The sequence below is a fragment of the Macaca fascicularis genome, chromosome 6 (genome assembly GCF_037993035.2).
Source record: "Macaca fascicularis isolate 582-1 chromosome 6, T2T-MFA8v1.1".
In the NCBI taxonomy this organism is placed as follows: domain Eukaryota; kingdom Metazoa; phylum Chordata; class Mammalia; order Primates; family Cercopithecidae; genus Macaca; species Macaca fascicularis.
In genome coordinates, this window is record NC_088380.1 from 157,048,082 (window position 1) to 157,071,373 (window position 23,292).

General features: G+C 53.4%; 1 protein-coding gene across 1 annotated transcript; it reads left to right on the top strand.

Moving 5' to 3' along the window:
- The first annotated feature begins 3,314 nt into the window (after positions 1-3,314).
- On the top strand, positions 3,315-21,321 carry CDX1 (caudal type homeobox 1). Its single transcript, XM_005558244.3, has 3 exons — positions 3,315-3,858; positions 19,536-19,681; positions 20,244-21,321. The coding sequence occupies exons 1-3, from the start codon at positions 3,414-3,416 to the stop codon at positions 20,448-20,450; spliced, it is 798 nt and encodes a 265-aa protein (XP_005558301.1). The 5' UTR covers positions 3,315-3,413; the 3' UTR covers positions 20,451-21,321.
- The last annotated feature ends 1,971 nt before the right edge of the window (positions 21,322-23,292 follow it).

Sequence of the window (23,292 nt, forward strand, 5' to 3'; positions counted from 1 at the left end):
TCCGTGGAGTGGGAGGGACATCCACCCTGGGAGGGCACACTACTGAGGGGACCACAGAGCAGCTGGAGGGGCTCCCCAGGTCTTGGGGGTCCCTGGCTCTGCCCTCTGCCTGATCAGGAAAACAGTCTTTGCTCTGCTGGGAAAGGACTGCCGCTTTGGCCCCCAGCTCTCAGCTACCACCTAGTCCTGGCCACCATCTCCACCACTCCTGGACCCCTGCCCAGCTTCCTGCTGCTCTCTGGCGCCCCGCCTCTCCTCTGGCTCATTCTCCACACACCAGCCACAGCTGTCTTCCTGCCACTGCCCTCGGCCACTCTAACCCCTACATAATACCCTTCCACACCCTCATCAGGCTTGTCCCACCAGGGCCTGCTCTGTCCCTTGCCGGACTCCTCTCTTGCCTCTACCACTCCAGACTGGCCTTTCAGTGCTAGGAGAACAAGTGTCCCCTCGGGCCTCAGGGCCTCTGTTCATACTGACCCTTGACCCCTGCCGCCCTTCCCCACTCCCCAGGGCCTTGACTCACGTGTCACTTCCTCCTGCAAGGCTTCCCTGACTCCTCCCTCTGGGTCAAATCTCCCTATTCCTGGCCCTTGCCAAGATGTAACTTTACCTTTATTTGTGATTATTTGATTCATACCTGTCCACCCCTGCCAGACCCCAACTGTAAGTACTGCAAGGGCAGGGCCTCACTCAGTACCTAACATAGTGTCAGCACAAAGGAGATGTGTTAATGCATATTTTTCAAATGGATAAATACATAAAGAAATGAATTTGTATGCCTTTCCAACCTTTAAGCCTACCATTTAGGCCTGACAGAACATACTCTTGAAAGTAGAGGGCACCTAGAGAGCACCCTTCCGCCAGGATAGACATCCTTTCCCCAGCATCCCTAACGTGAGACTGACCTCCAGCAGTCACTTACATACCTCCTGTGATGATGAGCTCACTCTGTCTCATGACAGCCCATTTCCTGACAGATGGCCCCTAACAGAGCACTTTCCTACATATGGGTGGGCTGAAATCCACATCTGTGGCCTGCAGCTTCCTCCCTGAGGTCCCAAGGCTGCCCTGTCTTCCTCCCCAGACTCACACCCCACTCCAGGTCTTCTCTTCCTGCAGTCCAAGCAGTCCCTGTTCTCTCAGCTCAGGAAGTGGAGTTCAGTCCTCTTGGGCCTCTTCTCCCTCCTCTGTGTACTTGCCAATTTCCCACCAATACCTTGAAAACTTGAGTCCTAAGCAGAGCCCAGAGCTCCAGATGACTTCTGAGAAACATTTCAGCACTGCATCCACTTCCTGACCTGGGAAAGTGGGATCTTCCCTGCTGAGGCAGCCATGTGCTCATCTGTGTCATGTGCTGATCTGCACACATGTGGACAGCCATGTGCTCCCGCAAGGTAGCCAAGGGCTCCGCCGGGTCAGCAACAGCCAGGATCTCCCTTCCCCTCTCCTACAAGCAGCCTTCATTTTGCTGCAAACACTGGGCACTACTCCTTTCCTTTCTGAGCCTCAATGCTTCTACCTGTGCAATGGAAAGGGTTCCTCTGAGCAGGAAGCGGAGGGAGCCCTGTGCTGGCTGAGTCTCCGGCTCTATCACGTATCAGAGCTCCAGAAGAGCAAGAGTCTCACCAGGGCCAGCTTCCTGGGCGGGTCACCATTGCAGTCACACAGAGCCCAGTGTGTGGAAGCGCCCCGGGCTCAGGTGAATGCTCTGCTGCCACCATCCTGAAATCTTTAATCATTTTCGAACAAGGGACCTTATATTTTTTTATTTTGCTCCAGGCCTGGCAAATTATGTCCTGATCCCGAAACATCTGCCCAGCCCTGAGACGATACCTACCAGCCCCCAGCTAATATGATGACCCAAGAGAGAGACAGGTTGAACAGATAAGACCCTGATTCTGACCTTCTTCGGGGGACCACACATCCCTGCACAATGAGAGGAACCCAGGAAATGTGGGCCCATCCAATCCCACAGGGTGCTTCTGCACAGTTCCCTGGCACAAAGCCCTTGTGGGGAGGGACCCCACCTGACTTCCTGACCCAGAGCCCTGTCCTTCATGCATTCTTCCCCAAATCCCTCAGCCTTGCCCCCACTCCCAGTTCACTGACACCCCCTCAAGTGTTCCCATCCCCCACTCCCCCTTAGGTAACTATGAAATGTTTGCCAGTCCTTAATATGGGGTGGAGGAACATGTGATGCATTTAAAATCCCAAGGGGGCTCCAGCCATAATAAATGGATCAGGGCTTTTGGATCCCAATTCACACAAACCAACTGCTAAAAAGACATTTTTGAATCAATTGGAGTACTCTGAATAAGAACTGTGTGTTAGGTAATACCCAGGAATTTGTGTTAATTTTGCTAGATGTGATAATGGCATATTATGTAAGAAAATGTCCATGTATTTTAGAGATGCGTGCTGAAGTATGTAGGGGTAAAATGACATGATGTCTGGAATTTGTTTTAAAATACTTCAGAAAAGCGGGGAGTAGATGAAATAAGTTTGACAAAACCTTAATAGTTGTTGAAGCGGGGTGATGGGTACACAGCAGTTCATTATACAATTCTACTTTTGTGTATGCTTGAAACTTCTCAATTAAAAAAAGAGGGTAGAGGGTCATCGAGATAATTTGCTAAAAGTTTCCTGTAATGTCCCCAGAAGACCCCCCAACAGACACACACACACACACACACACACTGTGCCTTTTGAGAACTTTCTCTAGAAAGCCAACCCAGGCAATCCCCCGACTGTAAAGAAGACTCGTGTATGTATGTGCATATGTGCATTTCCCCAGAGAAAAACATCCACAGCTTCCATGACGAGAGGGGTCGTGACCCCTCCCCGCCGAAAGATTAAGGACCTGCGATCCTACAGACGGGAGCCCTGTTTGAAGTCTGCGTTGCCCCTCACCTCAAGCTGGTCACTGTGTGAAGTTGGCCAAGAATCCCCCTGGCCCCTGGGTGCCTGTTCCTCCACCTGTAAAATGGGGCTGCAAGGCCGTCCACGCGGCCACTGGAACGACAAGGTGTTCAGGCCGCTAGGCCGCCCCCTGGCAAGTGATTTCCACTCGCAGCGCGGCCTCCACCCTCGCCCAAGACGCGCCCTCCGCGCCCCCACCCCCTCCAGGCCTTGGCCAGTCCACCTCCCGCTTGGGGCGGCAATTTGTCTCCTTTTGAACCCCCCGCCCCCGACGGGTTTCCCCCTTTGATTCGCGGCCCGGAGGCTTCCCCCCGCTTTGAAATGCAAACCCGCCTCGGCTGGGGCCGCGGGCGGCCCGGAGCTATAAAAGGCCTGGGTGGGGCGGGCGCGGCGGCAGGACAGGCGAGTTCAGGTGAGCGGTTGCTCGTCGTCGGGGCGGCCGGCAGCGGCGGCTCCAGGGCCCAGCATGCGCGGGGGGCCCCGCGGCCACCATGTATGTGGGCTATGTGCTGGACAAGGATTCGCCCCTGTACCCTGGCCCCGCCAGGCCCGCCAGCCTGGGCTTGGGCCCGCAAGCCTACGGCCCCCCGGCCCCGCCCCCGGCACCCCAGCAGTACCCCGACTTCCCCAGCTACTCTCACTTGGAGCCGGCCCCCGCGCCCCCGACGGCCTGGGGGGCGCCCTTCCCTGCGCCCAAAGACGACTGGGCCGCCGCCTACGGCCCGGGCCCCGCGGCCCCTGCCGCCAGCCCAGCTCCGCTGGCATTCGGGCCCCCTCCGGACTTTAGCCCGGTGCCTGCGCCCCCTGGGCCCGGCCCGGGCCTCCTGGCGCAGCCCCTCGTGGGCCCGGGCACACCGTCCTCGCCAGGAGCGCAGAGGCGGACGCCCTACGAGTGGATGCGGCGCAGCGTGGCGGCCGGAGGCGGCAGTGGCAGCGGTAAGGACCCCTCCCTCGCCCTGCACCTCTGGACCTGCAGGTGCTCGGGCGCGGCCCAGGCCACCCCGTGTCTGACCTCTGCTCCGGCCCTGCTCGGGTTCCCGGGAGTGTGGCCCTCCTGTCCACTCTCGCCCCGGGGGGCTGCTCTTTGAGCTCCCTCTCCTGAGTCTCAGGCTATCGGAGCCTTCAGCAGCTCAGCCTAACCCTCTCTCTGTACAGATAGGGAAACCGAGATCCCTTGCGAAGTGCGGAAATGCGCCTGCGGCCGCGGAGCAAGGCCCGAACTAGAACGCAGGCTCCCAGACTGGTGTCCTACACTCATTTAGCAGCACCGACTCCTTGCTCTTCATCTGCTTCTTCCACTCCTAACCCAACCCTAGGCAAAGGCGGCAAGTTCGCCCCAGAAGGGACGATTCGCTAACCGTGAACAGGGCAGGTGACTTTCCTGGCCAGGGCTGGGTCTCCCCATCATACAGGATATGATTGCTGGGTCATATCCTTCAGGCTGAAAAAGAGCCCTCTTTGGCCAGACTGCGGCAAGGGATCTGTACCTTACCTTCCCAGGGTCCTCCCTGAACTCTTGACCCCGGGGGAGGGGAAGCGGGAGCAGTGGGAAGGGGGCTACTGTTTGGCTCCTGAGCCTGTGAACCTCCTGCCCCCAGGCAGGCCTCTCTGATCCGCCCTCTTCAAAGGCAGGGGAGGGGGCAGGACAAAGGGCCCAACTTTAATGAGGGGCGGCTTGACCTCCGTTATGGGTCCCCCCTTTGTCATGTAACTGGCTCTGCCTTAGCTCGGTAGTGACTCCTGTTGGCCGGAAAGTGAACACGATGTTCCATTGTCCCGACTGTGTCCGGCCTGTCCTGACAAAGGCCACCTAGCCTTGGGGGCGGGAAGCTGGCCTGCCCACCCTTTGATGTCCAGCCCCTCCTCCCCTTCCCCCAGCTGGGAATAAGCCTGGGACTTCCCCCACCTCCTCACACTCTTCACCCCTGTCTCCCCACACACCCTCAGCTTGCCTCCGGGCAGATGCTGGCTTGGCCTTGATCAGGAGCTATAGGTTCTGGCCATAATCATATACCCTTCTTGGAAGTCCCAGGGATATAGAACCTCCTATCTGCCTCCAGGGAGGTACAGGGAACCAGACTCTGCCGCTTGCTTCTGTGGCCTTGATTAAATAACAGCTAATGTTTTGGAACACTTACTAACGGACCAGGCATGACCTAAGTAAGATCTTGCATGCATTAACTCCTTTAACTCTTAAAACATCATTGTGGGTACTATTATCACCCCCATTTTAAGATGAAGAAACTATGGCATAGAGACTTTTAGTACTTGCCCAAGGACATATAACCCGTAACTAGTGGGGCCGGGATTTGAACCCAGGAGAACTAACCACTAAGTCTGTGCTCTAATTCTCTATACAACAGCTCCTCTTAAATCAGTCATCTTCTCTGGGTTTCAGTTCTACCATCTGTGAAATTAGAGAGAAGGGAGGTTATGCAGTGGTTTGTACTCTTGTTTAAGTTACAAAAGGACTCCTTTGAAAAATCTGCTGAAAGGTACAAATCTTTTTCCTAGGGAAAAAAATGTTGCATCATTGGGCAATTTCAGGGGTTCTGGAGGCTCCCAGAAGCTTTATCCATAAATCCGGGGTTAAGAACCCTGTATTATATGAGAGGAGGTGGTGGCAGCACCAGTGCTCAGGATCCTGCAGTTCCCAGTCTGTGAGGCTCTGGAGAAGGAAGCCTGCGTTTCCTGCTCCTCTGTTCCACTTGCTGCTTCCTGCTCATCCGGTGACTTTGGAGATGAATGGGGAGGTTCCCTATGGGTAGGGACTTGGAGAGAGGCCGTCACTGTGTAAGGGAAAAAGAGTGTGTCAATGGGGGTCGGAGGACTGGGGGATCCTGCAGGATCTTCTGTACAAATCACCTCGTGCCTCTGGGCACAAGAGCTGCTGAACCTGGCTCATCCTCTGGTCTCAAAAGTCGCTTGAAAACTGTTGTCTGCAAGCAGATGAGTCTGCCGCACGCAAAAAAGCATTTCCCCCCTTGCTCTCTGAGAGTAGAGGGAAAAGCAGAAGGAGGTCTGGGGGTTCCCAAGGCTCCAGGAAAGGGACTGCCTAGGAGCCAGGTTAGCCCCCTTCTGCAGAGGATGTAGGAACCCTGACCTTGAAGCTAGAAGGTGCTGCCTCTCTATCCGGGGCTCCTGAAGTGGGGGCAGAATTGGGTTCAAACTGTTGACTCTCCCTGAAAGAGAGGCCAAGCCCCTCCTGTCTTTGGCCTCAGTTTCTCCTTCTGGGCAATGAAGGCACAGGGTTTCCAGGGGCAGTTCCTGTGCAATGCTGCTGTCCAGGACAGCTGAAGGAGGATCAGTGCATGCCACTGCCCTCCCAATCCCCACTGGCACTGGCCACCAGGTCTTCGGCCTGCCACCAATCCTGGCTAGCCCCTTCTTCCCCCACTTCTGAGCCTCCAGCATTCGAGAATGGACAAACTGGACAGTTAGAGACCGCACATGTAGATGAGGAAACCAAGGTACAGAGACTGTGAGGAATGTTCCAGTTTCACACAAGCGGGGCTGAGCTGGGCTGGATGTCAGAAGAATTGGCTTAGAATTTTCCTATGGTTTCCCATCATACGTAGGATAAACCCCACATTCCTTCCTGAGGTCTATAAGACTACAGCGGCTGGGCGCGGTGGCTCAAGCCTGTAATCCCAGCACTTTGGGAGGCCGAGACGGGCGGATCACGAGGTCAGGAGATCGAGACCATCCTGGGTAACACAGTGAAACCCCGTCTCTACTAAAAAAAAATACAAAAACTTAGCCGGGCGAGGTGGCAGGCGCCTGTAGTCCCAGCTACTCGGGAGGCTGAGGCAGGAGAATGGCGTGAACCCGGGAGGTGGAGCTTGCAGTGAGCTGAGATCCGGCCACTGCACTCCAGCCTGGGTGACAGAGCGAGACTCCGTCTCAAAAAAAAAAAAAAGAAAAGACTACAGCATTTGCACCTGCCTGCCTCCCTGACCTAATCCCTGGCTGCTCTCACCTTGGCTTTCAAGCTCTAGCCATTCCAGACTTCTTTTATTTCCTCAGACCTGCCAAGTCCTACTGCAGCGCTTGTGCACATGCTGTTCTCTCTTCCAGGAAAGCTCTTTCCCCTGATTCTTTGCAAGAGTGGATCCTTCTTACCCTTCAGATCTTAGTTTAATCATCACCTCCTGTGTGAAGCCCTCCACCATTTCCCAAAGTGGACTCCCCGCTACAACCATCACAAATCTTTGCTGTGTTTCCTTCAGAGCACTAATTCCAGTCTACTCACTTCCTTACACTTGTTTGTATGTTGTCCATTCCCATGAGGTCCAGAGCTATGTCTGCTTAACCCACCACTGCATCCTGGCACCCAGCTCAGTGCGTGGCATTTAGTAGGTGCTCAATATATTTTGTTGAGTGAATGAACAGGGCAAGTGTGAGGGACAAAAGACATCTCTGGGGAACAGGGGGGTGGGTGAGATCTTAGCTTTCACACAGGTTTCTGAGGTCCCAGTCCTAGGATTGGGACCTGTGACTGTCCAGCCAAGCAGTTCAGGTCAGTGGAAACCTGGCTGCCTCTGTCTCTCCACTTGGATGGTACCCCGACTCATGTGGGGAAGTGGGGTTGCTGAGGCTGGGACTGAGACTTCAGTTTCTTCTAAGTAGGGGGCGGTGACAATGGGAAAGATGAGAGAGAGGCTGTTGGGCTTCAATCAGTCTCTGATTCCTAAAGACAATATTAATCAGTTCTGAGTGATCAGTATCATTTGACTGAGGCCAGGATAGGAAATGACTACAAGACGTTGTTTTTTTCTTCCTTTTCTCTTTGCATTTTCATGAGGAGGGTTTTAAATATCAGCATTTTCATTAGGAGGGTTACACATCATCCTTCTGTGGAAGGCTCAGCCTCCAATTCCTTTGAATAAACCTGCTCCACAGGTTAATAGCCCATTGGGGTGGCTGAGGTCTCAGGACTAGGGAGACATTCATGTGGATGAGACTGTGGGAGCAAGGTTTAGATCTTGGTCCAACTCCATCAGCTTTCAGATGGGGAAACTGAGGCCCATGAAGGGCATGAATGCTCCCCTCCCCCCACATTGCAGGCTCTCTCCCTTGGCCTATTGCCACAGCCACCAGCCTGTTCTCTCACCTTCAGCCTCTCTGTGATGTTCCAGCTGTCTTCTAAAACCATTGCCATATTTACCTTCTCAAGGCATATGCCCTACTCAGGAGCATTCTGTGGCTCCCTACTGACATGGAATTGCCATTTCATTTTATGCCATTTCTTTGTTGTAAAATCTAGCTCCATTTCTGTGGCAATCAGAGCCTTCTTCAGAACAGGCCTCAACCATCTATTGAAGCCATTCTCCTGCTACTTTGACTAGATAAGGCAAGTTAAGAGCCAGGGCTTGGGAGTCTCAGACCTGGAATTGAATTTCCATAAGAAGCTGTATAGCTTCAGGCAAGTTAATTTGGATCATTTCTCCAAGCCTGGGCTTCTCCACTGTAACAGGATAATAGTAGGATTGCATCTCGAAAGAGATGCCTGCAAAGCATTACCCTGCAGCTAGCACACAGTAGTTGCTTAGGGCATCGGTGCCTGTGACCACCTCAACCAGTCCTTAGCAGGTGCACTGGAGCGCAGACCTCAAACTCCCTGCCTCTCCAGTCTGGTCCCTCGACCTGCATTGCCCTCCCTTCCATCTCCTGCTCAAATGCTGCTCAGAGAACCTGCTCTTCACCAGCTCAAATGCTGTTCCTTCTCCAAGGCTGTCTCCTGTAGGAAGCCCTCCCTAATTCCTCCCTCCTAAGCACTGTATCAGGCCCTTGTTTTCATGACACTTACCACTGACTCTCTACTTTCATTGTCTTATTTATGCCTGCCACTTACCATCTGTAGTCCCTCGAGGACCAGTCCTAATCAGTCCCATCCTCACCCTGCCTTGCACATAGTAGGAGCTCGCGAGAGAGCAAATAACTGTGGCATTGGCTAAATCTTTACTGCATGCCAGGCACTGTGCCAAGAACTTTGCGTGGGTGATCTCACTTAAGTCTCATGATAGCCCTGAGTGGTGTAAGGATCTAGTATTAGACTCATTTTATAGATCAGGATAATGAGGCTTAGAGAGGGTAAGGTGGCCTGCCCAAGCTCACACAGCGAGGACATGGCAGCACCGTGTTTACACCCAGTCTACAGCCCAGCAAGCATCTATGAAATAAAGCCACACACTCAGGAAGGGGAGCCCGAGATCCCCCCTTCCCCATGGACATTCCAAGCCAGGTGTGGGGAAAAGGAGGCCAGGCAGGGGATGTACTGTAAGAGGCTGGGGGAGGAGGGGGGCCCAGCAGGGGCCAGGCTGTTTAGAACCGATTCTCCAGGCAGAAGCTACATTTGACACCTCATCGCTCAGATGTAGCTGGGAAAGGGAATGACCCAGTTAGAAGGTGGCAGAAGGCTTTTTTTTGGTTGGGTGTTTTCTCCCTGCTGCTTTGGCAGATATTGCTGCTTAGAGCTTAGGGAATCATTGTGAAGGTCCAAAATGGTTTGTTAGCAGCAGGGTCTGGCGGGTCTGTAGGAAGTTATCTTAATGGGCCAGCCTCTCAGGCTTCTGTGTTGGAGCTCCCGGGATGTGGAAACCACATTCACGTCTGGAGTCAGGGCCGTCACCATGTTAGCATGACAGACCCTCCCCCTGCCACACTCACCCCTCAGGCTTGTGGGGGCACCCCACATGGATCCCCCCATCAACAGAAAGAAGGAGCAAGCCGGGCTCCACACCCTCCCATGGCTTCCTGCTGCTCTGGAAACCAAATCCAAATCCCTCTGCCACAGAATCTGCTGGCCTCTCTAGCCTCATCTTGTGCCTCTCCCATTCATTCATTCGACCAGGCAAGCAGTGATATTCTCTGAGTGTCTTCTGTCCTGAACTTGCTCCTAGGCATTGGAGATGATGGCCTGAACAAGGCAGACGGGTCCACCTGCGCACAGAGAGCTGCCCTCCCTGCCCTCACTCTGCTCCTCCCTGCCTGGGGGCCTTTGCACATGCTGCTCACTCTCCCTGGAATCTCCTTCCCTGTCCATGACATGGAAGCCTCCTTCTCAACCTCAGGTCTTGGCTTAAATGTGGTCTGTTCCTGGAGACCTCCCCCAGCTAAGTAAAGTAGGGTTCTTCCCCCCACCTCCCCACTCAGTTTAGCTCATTGCTCACTTTCCTTCCTACTACTAATCCCAGTTTGTCATTATTGCATTTGTTTGTTTGTTTTTAATCTACCTCCCCTGCCATGAAGGAGGTAAGGAACTATTTATCAAATAAGTGCTGTGCAGTTATTATGGTAATCATAATGCAAACCAGCATCTATTGGGTGCTCAGTGTGTTCAGCATTTTTTCAAATGCAGGATTTCTGTCCCCAGAACAGCACATTTCTTCTCCATTAGATGAGTGGCTCGGACTAAACTTTAGGAGCAATGGAGATGGACAGAAGGCTGTGCTTTGGAGGCTGAGCCGCCAGCTGCTGGGGTGGACGTGGGGAACAAGGGAGACAGGACTCAGAGGTGCCACCTTGGCTTTTGATCTGAATGGCTGGAGGATTGGAGGTGCTGTTTATGGAGTTAAGGAAGCAGAGGAAGTAGCAGGTTTGTTTTATGTATTCAACAAAGATTCATCAAGTATTCACTGTGTCAGGCACGTGATAGGTGCTGGTGAGCTAAATGGCATGGCCCTACCCTCAAAGAGCATTCAGGGAGCCGAGGCCTAAGGGAAGGGTCTTCACCGAAGTCACACAGCCAGCGTGGGGGGAAAGAGGCTGGAGGCAGAGCTCCTCACTGCAGCCCCACCTCAAATGTGAGACTTCGGGAGCCACACCTGCAGTGGAGTAGCAAGGGCTTCACTCTTAGACTAGACTAGTGGAAGATGGCCAGGTTGCAGTGGCCTGGAAACTCCACCAGGAAACAGTTCAGAAAGGCCTCAAGTTCTTCAGCCTAGGAGAAGACCTGAAGGGATGCAGTCGCTGTTTGTAAATCTTAAAGGGCTGTCTTGGGCTCAGGGTGCCCCTGTGGAAAAACTCAGGAAGGATATAAATGGGTGGCAGATGCAAGAACTGGCTGCTTTGCAGCTAGTAGGCGTGTGTTGCAGTGTGGGCGTCCGGACCCTGGTAGGAGTTTGATCTAGCAGTGTTTGTCCAGTAGGACTTTCTGCCAGGATGGAAATGCTCTGTATCTGTGCTGCCCAGTAGGCAGTCACCAGCTGCATGTGACTGTTAAACGCTTGAAATGACTGGTGTGACTAAGAAACAGAATTTTACATTTTATTTAATCAATGTGGCTTGTTGCTGTCATATTGGACAGTGCAGAAAAATCCCTCTCAAGAGTTCCCAGAATGGAAATCCATTCTGCATAAGCTCCTTGTTCTTGCATTGAAGAATCTCTCCTGCCTTGTTTTTTTTTTGGTTTTTTTTTTTTTTTTGAGTTGGAGTTTTGCTCTTGTCGCCCAGGCTGGAGTGCAGTGGCGCAATCTCGGCTCAGTGCAACTTCCGCTTCCTGGATTCAAGCGATTCTCCTGCCTCAGCCTCCGGAGTAACCGGGATTACAAGCACTCGCCATCACACCTGGCTAATTATTGTATTTTTAGTAGAGACAGAGTTTCATCATGTTGGTGGTCAGGTGGGTCTCGAACTCCTGGACCTCAGGTATCCACCCGCCTCAGCCTGCCAAAGTGCTAGGATTACAGGCATGAGCCACCACACCCGGCCTCTCTCCTGCCTCTTTCAGCTTCTTTGTCTCTGTAGTATCATCATCTTCGTCATCACAGTTTTTATTAATAAGTGCTTTGTTAAGTAGGTTATCACTTTGGTCTCCATAACTACCATATAAAGAAAGCATTCATGTCTTCATTTTGAAGATAAATAAACTGAAACTCAAAGAGGTCCAGCGACTTGCCCAGGAACATACCACTGTCACATGGCCCGACTGGGGGAGAGTCACCGGTCTCTGTCTGACTCTAAAGTCCCTTCCTCTTTGCTACCTCCCAAAGCTGGGTCAGATTGTGGACCTTGATGAAGAAGATAGGACAGCAGATGATGCAAAGGTGGCCCTGGAGGAGGAGGGTGCAGAGATGATGAAGAACTCGAACTAGGAAGGAGGGTGACAGTGGGGAGGAGAATCTGGCTAAGGCGGCAGGACTCCCAAAATGGCTGGCCTGGCCATTGTCCCCCTTTCCCCACTCCCACGCCAGCTTCGTCCCTGCTAGGGCTTGAGTGAGGAACCATGATATTAGCAGCCTGGGACTGCCAGATCAGCCAAGACAAGCACCCAATTGTGGGTCAGGCAGAGAACCTGATGTCCCAGGAAGGGCATCCATCCACTGTAGAGCTGGTGAGGTTAGGGCACAGTGGAGGACCCTCCCCCTGGTGGTACAGATGGGGAAACAGGCCCAAATAAGGGATCACATGTCCAGCTGGTGGGCCAGCCAGATCTCCCCACTCCCAGGCCAGTGTGTTCTTGGCCCTGTGGCTCCCCATTAGGCGACATTCCTCTCTCTCATGAGGGACTCCACCAACATGCCCGCTTCTGCAAATAGCTGTTTTCTCCTTTTTGTCTCCATAGCTTTTTACCCTTTCCAGACTGCTCTCACAGCCATTCTGTTCCCCAGGCAGGGGAAGGAAAGCCCAGGGAAGTTTGGTCACTTGTCAAGTCCTTCAACTAAGATGGCCAGGCTGGACCACAGCCCAGGTCTCTGCCACCAGGCAAGGTCTGGAAGCTTGCCCCGAACACCCAGCCCTTCCCAAACCTCAGTAGAGTGTGATGCTGCTACAATTTAGGCCCCTCACCAGAAGCGCCACCGCCTCTGAGCTGGCCCATGTCCTGCCACCCTTGCAGCGCTCCTACAAGTATTATCTGGGGTGAGGAGATCAGTTCTCCTGAGCCCCTCTTTCCCACCTTTTCATTTGCCTATTGGCCCTGCAAATGAAGGGCCAATAGCACTGTCATCCACAGCAAGTGACCTATAAGCTCTCTGGACTTGCTTCCTTATCTTGGAAATGGGGGCTCTTTGCAGTAGGATTCCATGGCAACCCTATTCCCACCTCCCCGACCCCTCCTGCCAAAAGCCCTATGCCCTTCCATTTGTCATTCCCAGGCTGGCATCACAGACATGGGTAAGCTCCCCATCGCCTCTTGCTGCATGCAGTGTGGGTCTCTGAGAGACGTGGCTGGAGGGTGTGCGGGGCATGTGCTCCCTGCGGGGGTTGTCTGGGGTGGCAGGCAGCAAGGTGGCAGGAGTGGGGCTCACAGCTGCACAGACGGCTCAAAGCGGCAGAGTCTCGAGGGCACTTGAACTGGTGCACAGGCGAAACCAAGGCCCAGAGGAGAGAAGGAACTAATTCTAGGCCACACAGATGGCATGGAACTGGGACCAGGACCCACTGACTTCTGAGCTGGTGGTTCAGAATCCACAGGGGCATTGTTAAAGATGACAGAGAAATTAGGATGCAGTAGATCTGGAGTGGGGCCTGGGAATCTGTATTTTTAGCAAGCCCTTGTGTGTACAGATGTGCATGACTGTGTGCGTGTGTGTATTAGGGGTTAGGATCTTGAAGCACAGCCAGTTGGGGCTGGACCACTCAGGGAGGAGTCACAAAGGTTTTCGAAGCTAGATTTGTGGTCCAGGCCTGGGGGGCCAAAGCTGGTCATCCCCCAGGGCCACACACCCAGCAGAAAGAGGGCAAAGGAAGTGCTGACCTAGGGGCCATTTGATTGTGCTGGAGCAGAGGCCACACTCTGTCCTTGCTTGGCCCAGGCTGGATGGGGAGCCCCCACTGCAGGCCACCGTGGCTTCTGTCCCCGTCCTCCAGCTGGGCAGGCCCAGTGTCTAGACTCTCAGACTGTCAAATTGGTCTTAGAATTGTTTCAGCTACAATAACAAACACAATCAGAGAATCAACAAACATTGGGAGGTTCACGTTTCCAAGTTGGAAGGGACCTTATAAGTAAACGGTCATTTCTAGCAGATCGCCCATTGCACAGATCCATTTCCTGGCATTCCTGCCAGATGGTCATCCCGCTGCTGTTGGAAATGAGTAAGATCTGCCTTTCCCCGTGCACCTCCTGCATGCCAGGTACTGTGCTAGACATTGTCCATCTATCTCAAGCGAGCCCCTCTATGCTGCAGGGTTGGAGAGGACTACAAGAAACCTCGTACCATTTGATTGATAGGTTCTACTGCTGTTTCTGAGGCCAGATAGACCTGGTTTTGAATCCCACTTGCCTGATGCATGGTCCTGTCTGACCCTGAGTTATCTCATCTGTCAAATAGAGTAATAGTCCCCAACTCCATGGGTCATTGAGAGATGTATACAAGGGGCCCGGCACATGGACGTGTTGGCTATTATTAGAATATTAATTTTCCCCATTTTACAAATACAGAGAATGAGGCTCAGAGAGGTGGGGAGACTGTCCTAGGTTACCCAGCCAGTGAGAAGCTGCACTCCACAACCCCAGAGGTTTGGTTTCAATGACATCCAGGAGCTCTGGGCTCCAGTCCCAGCTCTGGGCTGGAACTCCTGACTGCCCTAAGACACCTCTGGAGTCACAGAGTGTACCTCTGTTGGGCTCCACAGCCCCTCCCCAGATCCTAGAGAAGGGTGACAAGGTCTGTGGGCCAGGTCTTCACTGGCAGCCTTGCCAAGACAGAGAGGAGTAATTGTGGAGCTAAAGCCCAACCAACCACATGTTAGGGTCACCTGGAAAACTATTCAAGTACCAAATTTTGAGCCCCATTTTAGCCCCACTGAATTTGAATTTCTGGGGCCAGAATCTGTGCTTTGAAAAAGCTTCCCAGGCAGTTCCAAGGCTGCTGGTCAGGCATTGGGAGCCATTGGCCTGTACTGTGCATGCTTTAGGGGACGGGAGTTTGCTACCTCTAGTGTTGGCCTGATCCACATGGATGGGACATTCTGCACATCCCAAAACTGGAGAGAGAAAGTCTCCCATTTCGGTGAGTTGCCCAAGGCTCTTCCCCTCTGTGCACACCCCTGAAGAGCTAAAGGGGCTCCCCATTCTCCCTCTCACCCATTCACTGGCCTCTGGCCCAGAGGATTACTCATTAGGTGGCTGGGAGTGGCCAGCCCCTCAGCAGACACCTGTTATAGGAGCCTGGACTTCCCCCTTAGCTCCAGCGTCCCAGGGGCCTGTAAATAATTCATCCTGGGCCCTCTCCCCACCCCACTGCTCTCATGCACCTCCCTGCCCCCTCCTTTCCAGGCTTCAGAGGTATCTTGGGGCAGTAGGGAGTTCCAGCCCAGAGCTGGGACTGGAGCCCAGGGTTCCTGGCTGTCATTAAAAATATGAATTCACACATACACTTGGTAAAGATTTAAAAACCCCAAAGTCTCCCTCCTACCTGTGGCTTTCCAAATTCCAGCGCCCTTCCCAGAGGCAGCCCCTATTACTGGCTTCTTGTATATTCTTTCAGAAAGAACTGTATGGGTGCACAGATGTTTGGGTATGTGTGTGTCTCCCCCGTTTTTGTACCATTACTATTTACACTATTCTGTCTTGCTTCCCCCCCCCCCACATCTTAGAAATTGCTCCATATTGGGACATATGGGGTTTTGAAATTTCTTTTTAATGACTGCATAATGCTCCTCTCCATGAATGCACCATCCCTTCTCTCAACAGCTCTCTGCTTGTACACATGTATGCTGTCTTTTGTCTTGTGCTATCAGAAACAGATGGAGCTTTGGGCAGCTCTTGGTAGGATCAGTTGCTGGAAGTGGGATTCTTGGGTCAGAGGGTATGTGCCTGTTAAACGAGGCTAGATATCGCCAAGTTGGGCACTAAGGAGGATGTTTCAGTTCTCACTCCTGGAACAGCATATGGGATTCCCCGGTTTCTGAGCCACACAGTGTGATAGCAAACATTTTGTTCTTTGGCAGAGCCATTTTCTTGCACTAAAATTGTGTGTTTCAAGCAGCTCCACCAGAGAGAAGTTGGCCAATGGGTTCCTGAGCCCACCAGCCCCTCTCCAGAGCCCAAAGAGGGGTGACAAGGCCTGTGGGCCAGGTCTTTACTGGCAGCCTTGCCAGGACAGAGAGGAGTAATTGTGCAGCTAAACCCTATGTCCATCTGGTCTCACTCCTGACCCCCTCACTTGTGGAAGAGCTGGGCCTGAGGTCAGGACACCTGAGTCTTAGTTCATACCATGACCAGTCAGGACGGCCCTCTGCAGGTGCCCTTTCTGAGCCCATTTCCCCCCACCTATGAAATGGCTGTCATGGGTCTGGGCTTGCTCATCAGAAGAGGCAGGAGTGGGTGCTAGGACTCTAAGGAAAAGGCACCTTCAGGACCACTGCCTGTGATCTCTAGGCCAAGGTCTGGGTGGGCAGGGAGCCTCATGCCCTGCCTCAGGCCCGTCCTCCTGGGGGTAGCTGTGAGTCCTCTGGGCATTTTAAGGGCCTCCAGCCTGGGGCTCTCAGCGGCCTTCCCTCACCATGGTCTGGGCTCTTCTTTCCCAGAAGTAGCAATGGAAGGGTGATCTGCTGTTTAAGCTTCTGTTACCAACACTTTGGAGGCTCCATGGCAGACTCAGTGGGCCCTAAATATGGCAGCATGAGGAGTTGTGCCCTGGAGAGGCAGCAAGAGCTCTAGAGCAGGGGGCATGGCCTTGGGCAGGCCTGTGCCTGCCTGTGCCTCAGTGACCCTGACTACACAGGGAGGCTGGACTAGAAGGGCTCACCAGGCCTCTTCTTTGGCCCTCCAGCTGCCATGCAACCATTGCGAGCCCCAGTGTCTTCCTCACTAAAGTGGGAGGAGACTAAACTCTGACAACCACTTCCGGCTTTAGCCCAGTGATCCCAGTGGGTCTGTGGATTCAGAGCCATGTTGGTCTCCAGTGCTGGTGGCATTAGGCAGAACTGTTTTTGAGCCGGCATTGCATTTTCTAGGCCAAGGAGGGGCCCTATCTGGAGCCAAGGCCTGGGCAGCCACTCCCTTATCCCTTTACTGGGGCCAAGCCTGGCTAAAGCCCGAGGCCATCCCGTGCTATGCTGGGCAGCGGACTGAGGTCAGTGGACGTGGAAGCGTCCGGTGCGGTTCCTCTGCTCTGGCAGAAAACTCAGGGAAAAGCTGCCCGGGAACATCTGCTGTCTCCCATTCTCCACAAAGCCATTTGGCTCACGGGGAGCCCAGTGGCTGTCCTGCCAAGCTGCGTGGGCTTGGTGGAGTGGGACAGGCATCAGAATGGGGGTGGGTAGATGGTTAGTGCAGGGGTGCTGAGGGACAGGCAGGGCCAGGGCTGAGACCCACAAAGGTGAAGGCTGGGCTGTGGTGGGGGCACTTGGGAGAGGCAGGAGGGGTTGATGGTCTTTCAGAGACCCACCATGCCTGGGTGGGAGCGTGTGTGGGTCTGGAAGTGCTTGCGTGCGCCTCCTATTTATAGCCACGTGCTCAGCTTCTTATAAAGGAAATTGGTGCTTAGCCAGGCCCCACACCAGCCCAGGCCAAGCATGACTCCCAGTATTCTCTCCAGACAGACCTCTGATCCGAGTCCCAAAGAAAGCCCTGATATTAACCTCAGCTCTGGGCCCCAGGCTGAGCACCGTAACAAAGCCAAGCCACCGCCCTCCCTCTTGGGTTATGGCAGCTCTCCCTGCACTTCCCCTTCCTCCTACAAATCTGTTCTCCATGCACTAGCCAGAGTAATATTAAAACCTACATCAGACTTCATGTCTCCTCTGCTCAGAATCCTGCAGTGGCTCCTGTCCCAGACACAGGAAAACCCAGAGTCCCTCCCCTTGTCTCCTGTCCCAACCCCTTCTCACTGTACCTCAGCTCCATCAGCTTCCTCACAGTTCCTCACTGGCAGACAGCAGGCAGACAGCAGGCATGCCCCACCTCGGGGCCTTTGCACTTGCTGTTCCCTCTGCCTAGAAGCCTCTCCCCAGACGTCTGCATGACTCTTTTTTTTTTTTCTTGAGATGGAGTCTCACTCGGTCACCCAGGCTGGAGTGCAGTGGTGTAATCTAGGCTCACCGCGACCTCCACCTCCCAGGTTCAAGCAATTCTCCTGTTCCCATGCCTCAGTCTCCCGGGTAGCTGGGATTACAGATGTGTGCCACCACGCCCAGCTAATTTTTGTATTTTTTAGTAGAGATGGGGTTTCACCATGTTGGCCAGGCTGGTCTTGAACTCCTGACCTCAGGTGATCCACCTGCCTCAGCCTCCCATAAAGTGCTGGGATTACAGGTGTGAACCACCACGCCCGGCCCTGCATGACTCTTTCCTGTACCTCCTTTAGAACTTTGCTGAAATTTTGTATTTTTTAGTAGAGATGGGGTTTCACCATATTGGCCAGGCTGGTCTTGAACTCCTGACCTCAGGTGATCCACCTGCCTCAGCCACCCATAAAGTGCTGGGATTACAGGTGTAAACCACCACGCCTGGCCCTGCATGACTCTTTCCTGTACCTCCTTTAGAGCTTTGCTGAAATTCTTCTCAGGAAGGCCTTCAACAGCACATTCTATTTAAAATCACAACCCGTCTCCTCCCTAAATTCCCGATCCTCCTTCCCTGCCTCCTTTTCTCCTGAAACACTTATCAATTAGTGTATCAAATATTTTATATGCTTATTTTTCTTTTCATCCACTTCCCTCCCTAGAACCTAAGCATCATGAGGACCGGCGCTTGATTTTGCTCAGTGTTGTAACCCAGTGCTTGGCTCACAGCAGGAACTCAGTGAGAATCTGTGGGATGAGCTGTATTTCTCCTGCCCGGTGCCTGGACACAGAGGGAAGTGTGGACGGCTTGGGCAGACCAGCCTCCGGCCCCTCGTGCAGGCCCAGTTCAGGGCTTGGTATCGTGAGCCAGAGCCTTTGAGGTAACTGACAGGTCCTAGGGGTCCACTGTCCACCAGCAGCCCCAGTCCTCCTTGACTGATGTTGAGGCCATCCCCAGGCATTGGGCAGGAACTGGGGAGCCCACACCTGGGACAGTTCCAGATTCTTTCTGCTTCCGCCTCTACTTATAGTGGCTCTTCCCTTCTCTCTTCTCTTGCACAGGAGGAAGGAGCAGCTGCCTGCCGTCTCATTAGTCTTAATCACTCTTGCCTGCTCAGTATCCCCTCCGTGTCTCCAGAATTCAAACCCATCTGATATCTGACCACAGAGTCAAAACCACCTGAAGAGTTTGTTAAAAATGCAGATTCCACCCCCAGGCTTTCTGATTAACTGGTCAGGGATGCGCCAAAGCTGTGTTCTTCACAAGCTCCTGGAGAATGGCTGCTGTGCAGCCACATCTGGAAGCTGCTGGTTTAAAGTTGTTGGAGCTGGCCTTCAGAATAGGGCTCTGGGTCAGGAGACCTGGGTTGAAGCTGCAGCTCCATCAGCAGCCTGCTGTGTAACCCTGAGCTAGTTGCTTTCCCCACTTCACTGCCTCCCTGATGGGCATGGGAGGAGCACTTGCCTCCCAGACTGTGAGTCTGTGGGTCTGAGTCTGGGAAATGACTGTTTTCCCTCAGCCTGGGGTGTATGTCTTTCCCCACCTCAGGGTCCTCCTTCAGGGAGCCTGGATTGTCTTCCTCCTAGGGGTCCTGCCTGGGCCTTTTTTGCAGCCTCCTCCTCCCAACTCACCTTCCTTCCCGGCTTCTTCTGCTTCTCAGGTAAGACTCGGACCAAGGACAAGTACCGCGTGGTCTACACTGACCACCAACGCCTGGAGCTGGAGAAGGAGTTTCATTACAGCCGTTACATCACAATCCGGCGGAAATCAGAGCTGGCTGCCAATCTGGGGCTCACTGAACGGCAGGTGTGTCTGTCGTCCTATCTCAGCCATAGGAGCAGTGCGAGGACTCTGGTCTCTAGGCTGCCAGGCAGATGACAGAGCTCAGTAGAAGGAAAACAGAGAGGTTGAGTCTCCAGGCCATTGTCACACAGCACAGCAGAAACTGAGGTGCTACCAGCACCCTCCCTTAACAAAACCCAATATCCTTGCCCCCAAAGGGGATGGGGTAAGGGGATCTGATTAGCCACAGGCTACAGCAGGCTATGATTAGTGCTGTAGAAGGTGCACATGCTATTTACATTAGGGGAGCAGTCACAGGGAAAACAGGGAAGGCTTCCTGGAAGAAGCATGGCCTGGGAAGATGGAAAGGGGGAAGGTGATAGAGAAGGGCATCTCCAGGGTAGGGGTGCAAGGTCTAGAAGGGGAGAATGAATTCAGGGTCCATGTGGTCTGGGAGGCTGGAAAGGAGATAAGCTACAAAGCCACATGGAGAAATAGGGGCTCACTGGCCTCATCTCTCCTTCTTGAGCTCTCTCCTTCACTCTCTCCCCGCTGCCCACTCCATCTCTGTCTTCCAACCCCACAGGTGAAGATCTGGTTCCAAAACCGGCGGGCAAAGGAGCGCAAAGTGAACAAGAAGAAACAGCAGCAGCAACAGCCCCCACAGCCACCGACAGCCCACGACATTACTGCCACCCCAGCCGGGCCGTCCCTGGGGGGCCTGTGCCCCAGCAACACTAGCCTCCTGGCCACCTCCTCCCCAATGCCTGTCAAAGAGGAGTTTCTGCCATAGCCCTATGCCCAGCCTGTGCGCCGGGAGACCTGGGGACTTGGGGGCTGGGAGTGTGGTTCCTGTGGGCCCAGGAGGTCTGGGCTGAGTCAGCCCTGACGTTCTGGGACATGGTGGACAGTCATCTACCACCCTCTGCATCCCCTTGGCCCATCTGTGCAGTAAGCCTGTTGGATAAAGACCTTCCAGCTCCTGTGTTCTAGACCTCTGAGGGATAAGAGAGTCCAGGGTGGATGATCTCAACCGCCCATGGGCATCTCAAGCCCCAAATTGTTGGGGGAGGGGCCTAGACAAGGCTTCAGGCCCTACCTCCTCCTCCATACGTTCAGAGATGCAGCTGGAGGCTCCTGTGGGGACCAGACTGATCCTGGAGAAAAGGGATGGAGCTAAAAAAGATGAATGCTTGCAGAGCATGACATGAGGAGGGAGGAATGTGGTCAGCTCACACCTGCCTCTTCCTGCAGCCTCACCTCTACCTGCCCCCATCATAAGGGTGCTGAGCCCTCCCCAGGCTGGATGCTAAGCACAAAACCCATAGCACTGGGCTCTGATGACTGCTCCACTGGGTTGCAGAATCACAACCCTCATGATCATTCTCAGTGAGGCCTCTGGATTGAGAGGGAGGCCCTGGGAGGAAAGAAGGGGGCAGAGTCTACCCTACCTGGTTTCTACACCCCCACCAGGCTGTCCATCAGGGCCCAGGGAGCCCCCAGAGGACTTTTTCCAGACCAAGCAGAGCTCACAGCTGGACAGGTGTTGTATATAGAGTGGAATCTCTTGGATGCAGCTTCAAGAATAAATTTTTCTTCTCTTTTCAAAAATGTATAAAAGTCATTATACATAGCATTAAAGAAACATTTTTGAGAAGTACAAACCATCCTCACCTTCCCCAGCAATTGTGTATTCCTTTCCCATTTGTTTAGGCCCACAACAAGGTCACCTTTAAAATACATTTGAAAGATCAAAACAGAACACTATTCGAGTCGGTCTATGAGACTATGTAAAAATGTGAGTCCATTCTGTAAGCAGAATCATCAGACTCAACATATCAGTCTTCTGAATTTTTCAGGTATGTTCAGTTCAGGTTTTTCTTTCAATAGATGACATTCATTGCTCACCCCCATGTGCCACGCATGGCTGGACCTGGAAAGCACATAGTCCTTGTCCCCTAGACTGGAGGAGGGGTGTGAGGGCATGGCCTGGGAAGATGTGGAGGGGGAAGGTTACAGAGAAGGGCATCTCCAGGGTTGGGGAACAAGATCTAGAGGGGGAGAATGCATTCAGGGTATATGTGGTCTGGGCAGCTGGAGCAGGAGAGAAGCTACAAAGCCCCCCTCAGGGTCTGACTTCAGGGATCCTGAATTGCTCTTCAGAAGTCCCCAGTCCAGTAGGGAAGACTGCCATGCACACAGATGACACTAATATAACAGGATAAAGGCCAATCAGAGCTATGCTCTGAGCATCAAGGGAGCCAGAGCATCCAGTGAGAGCAGAGCACACACCTAGCTTATCCTGGAAGGCTTCCTGGAGGAGGTAATGTTTGAACTGAGACTGAAAAGGACTAGTGAGTGTGGATCAGGCCAAGAAGGGAATAAAGGAGAAAAGGAACTTGAGCAATATGAACTGAAAGTACACTTTTTTTTTGAACTCTTGGGAGTCTCCTACCTGGGGCCTTCTCTCCCCGGGGGCTCTGGTGCCAGCTGCTTACCCCTCTGTTTACTGTTCTGGGAGGTGGCCAGGCCATAAAAACAGTGTACAGCCTGCCTGCCATCGCCCTTTGCTCCCACGATAACAGTGCACAAGGTGGATCCTGGCCCGGCACAGGCCCCTGAAGTGCAGCAGGCACTTCTCTCTCTCCTCCTACCAGTGGCCTGGGAGACAGTGGGCCTTCGTTAGTAATGGTGGACACCTGAGGCTTGGGAAAGAACCAGGGTTCCAAGAGCAGAGGGAGAGGGGCTGGTGAAAAGCGGCTGGCATGGAGTGAATAGAGTTTTCTGATCTTCAAAAAAATATGCTCTGCGACCCTGGGGTAACTGCTTACCTCTTTGGGCCTGCATTTCACCATCTGTAAAATTGGGGAAGTTGTCTACCAAAAAGAAATAACTCTGGTCAAGTAAGTTCGGGAAATCCAGCAGAAGCCACTCCTCTGATAGAGTCACAGTGGGTCATTAGCACATCAAAGTCTCCGACAAGCCCCACAGCAAAGAAACCCCTTGAATTTTCTTTCATCCGGCATTCCCCCCCCCTGCCCCCCCCCCCCCCCCCCCCCCCGCACACACTTTGCTACCTAGGAGGCCCCTACTCACACCTCCCAGCATCCCACTGAACTCCACACACTGCAATGCTGGGATGTTCAGGCTGGAGGGCCACACCTTCTCTGTGACTCAGTATTTAGCAGCAGCTTTTGCCATCAGATGGCCTGGATTTCAGCGTGACTACTTCCAAGCTGCAAGACTTCAGGCAAGTTACCTAGCTTCTTGGAGCCTCGGCCTCCTCATGTGTCAAATGGAAATAAAATAGTCTAACTGAGCTTAGAATTGTGTTTCGCTCAGGGCCCAGCACATAAGAAGTGCTTGTTTTTGAGCCACCTGTCACGGGGCTGCTGCATCCCAGTGTGAGAGGCTGGCAGGCCCGGCTGATGTTCTAGCCACCTGAAGGAGGACAAGCCTGTCTCCGCATTAGGAAGACTCTGCCTGGCAGGAGGTCAGTGGTCACTCCTCTGATAGAGTCACAGCGGCGCATTACCACATCAAAGGGTGAGCTGCAGCAGTCGCCCACATGGGAGATCAAGAGGTTGGATGCGACCCACAGGTTGGGTTGGTGATCACCTACCAATGGGTGTTTA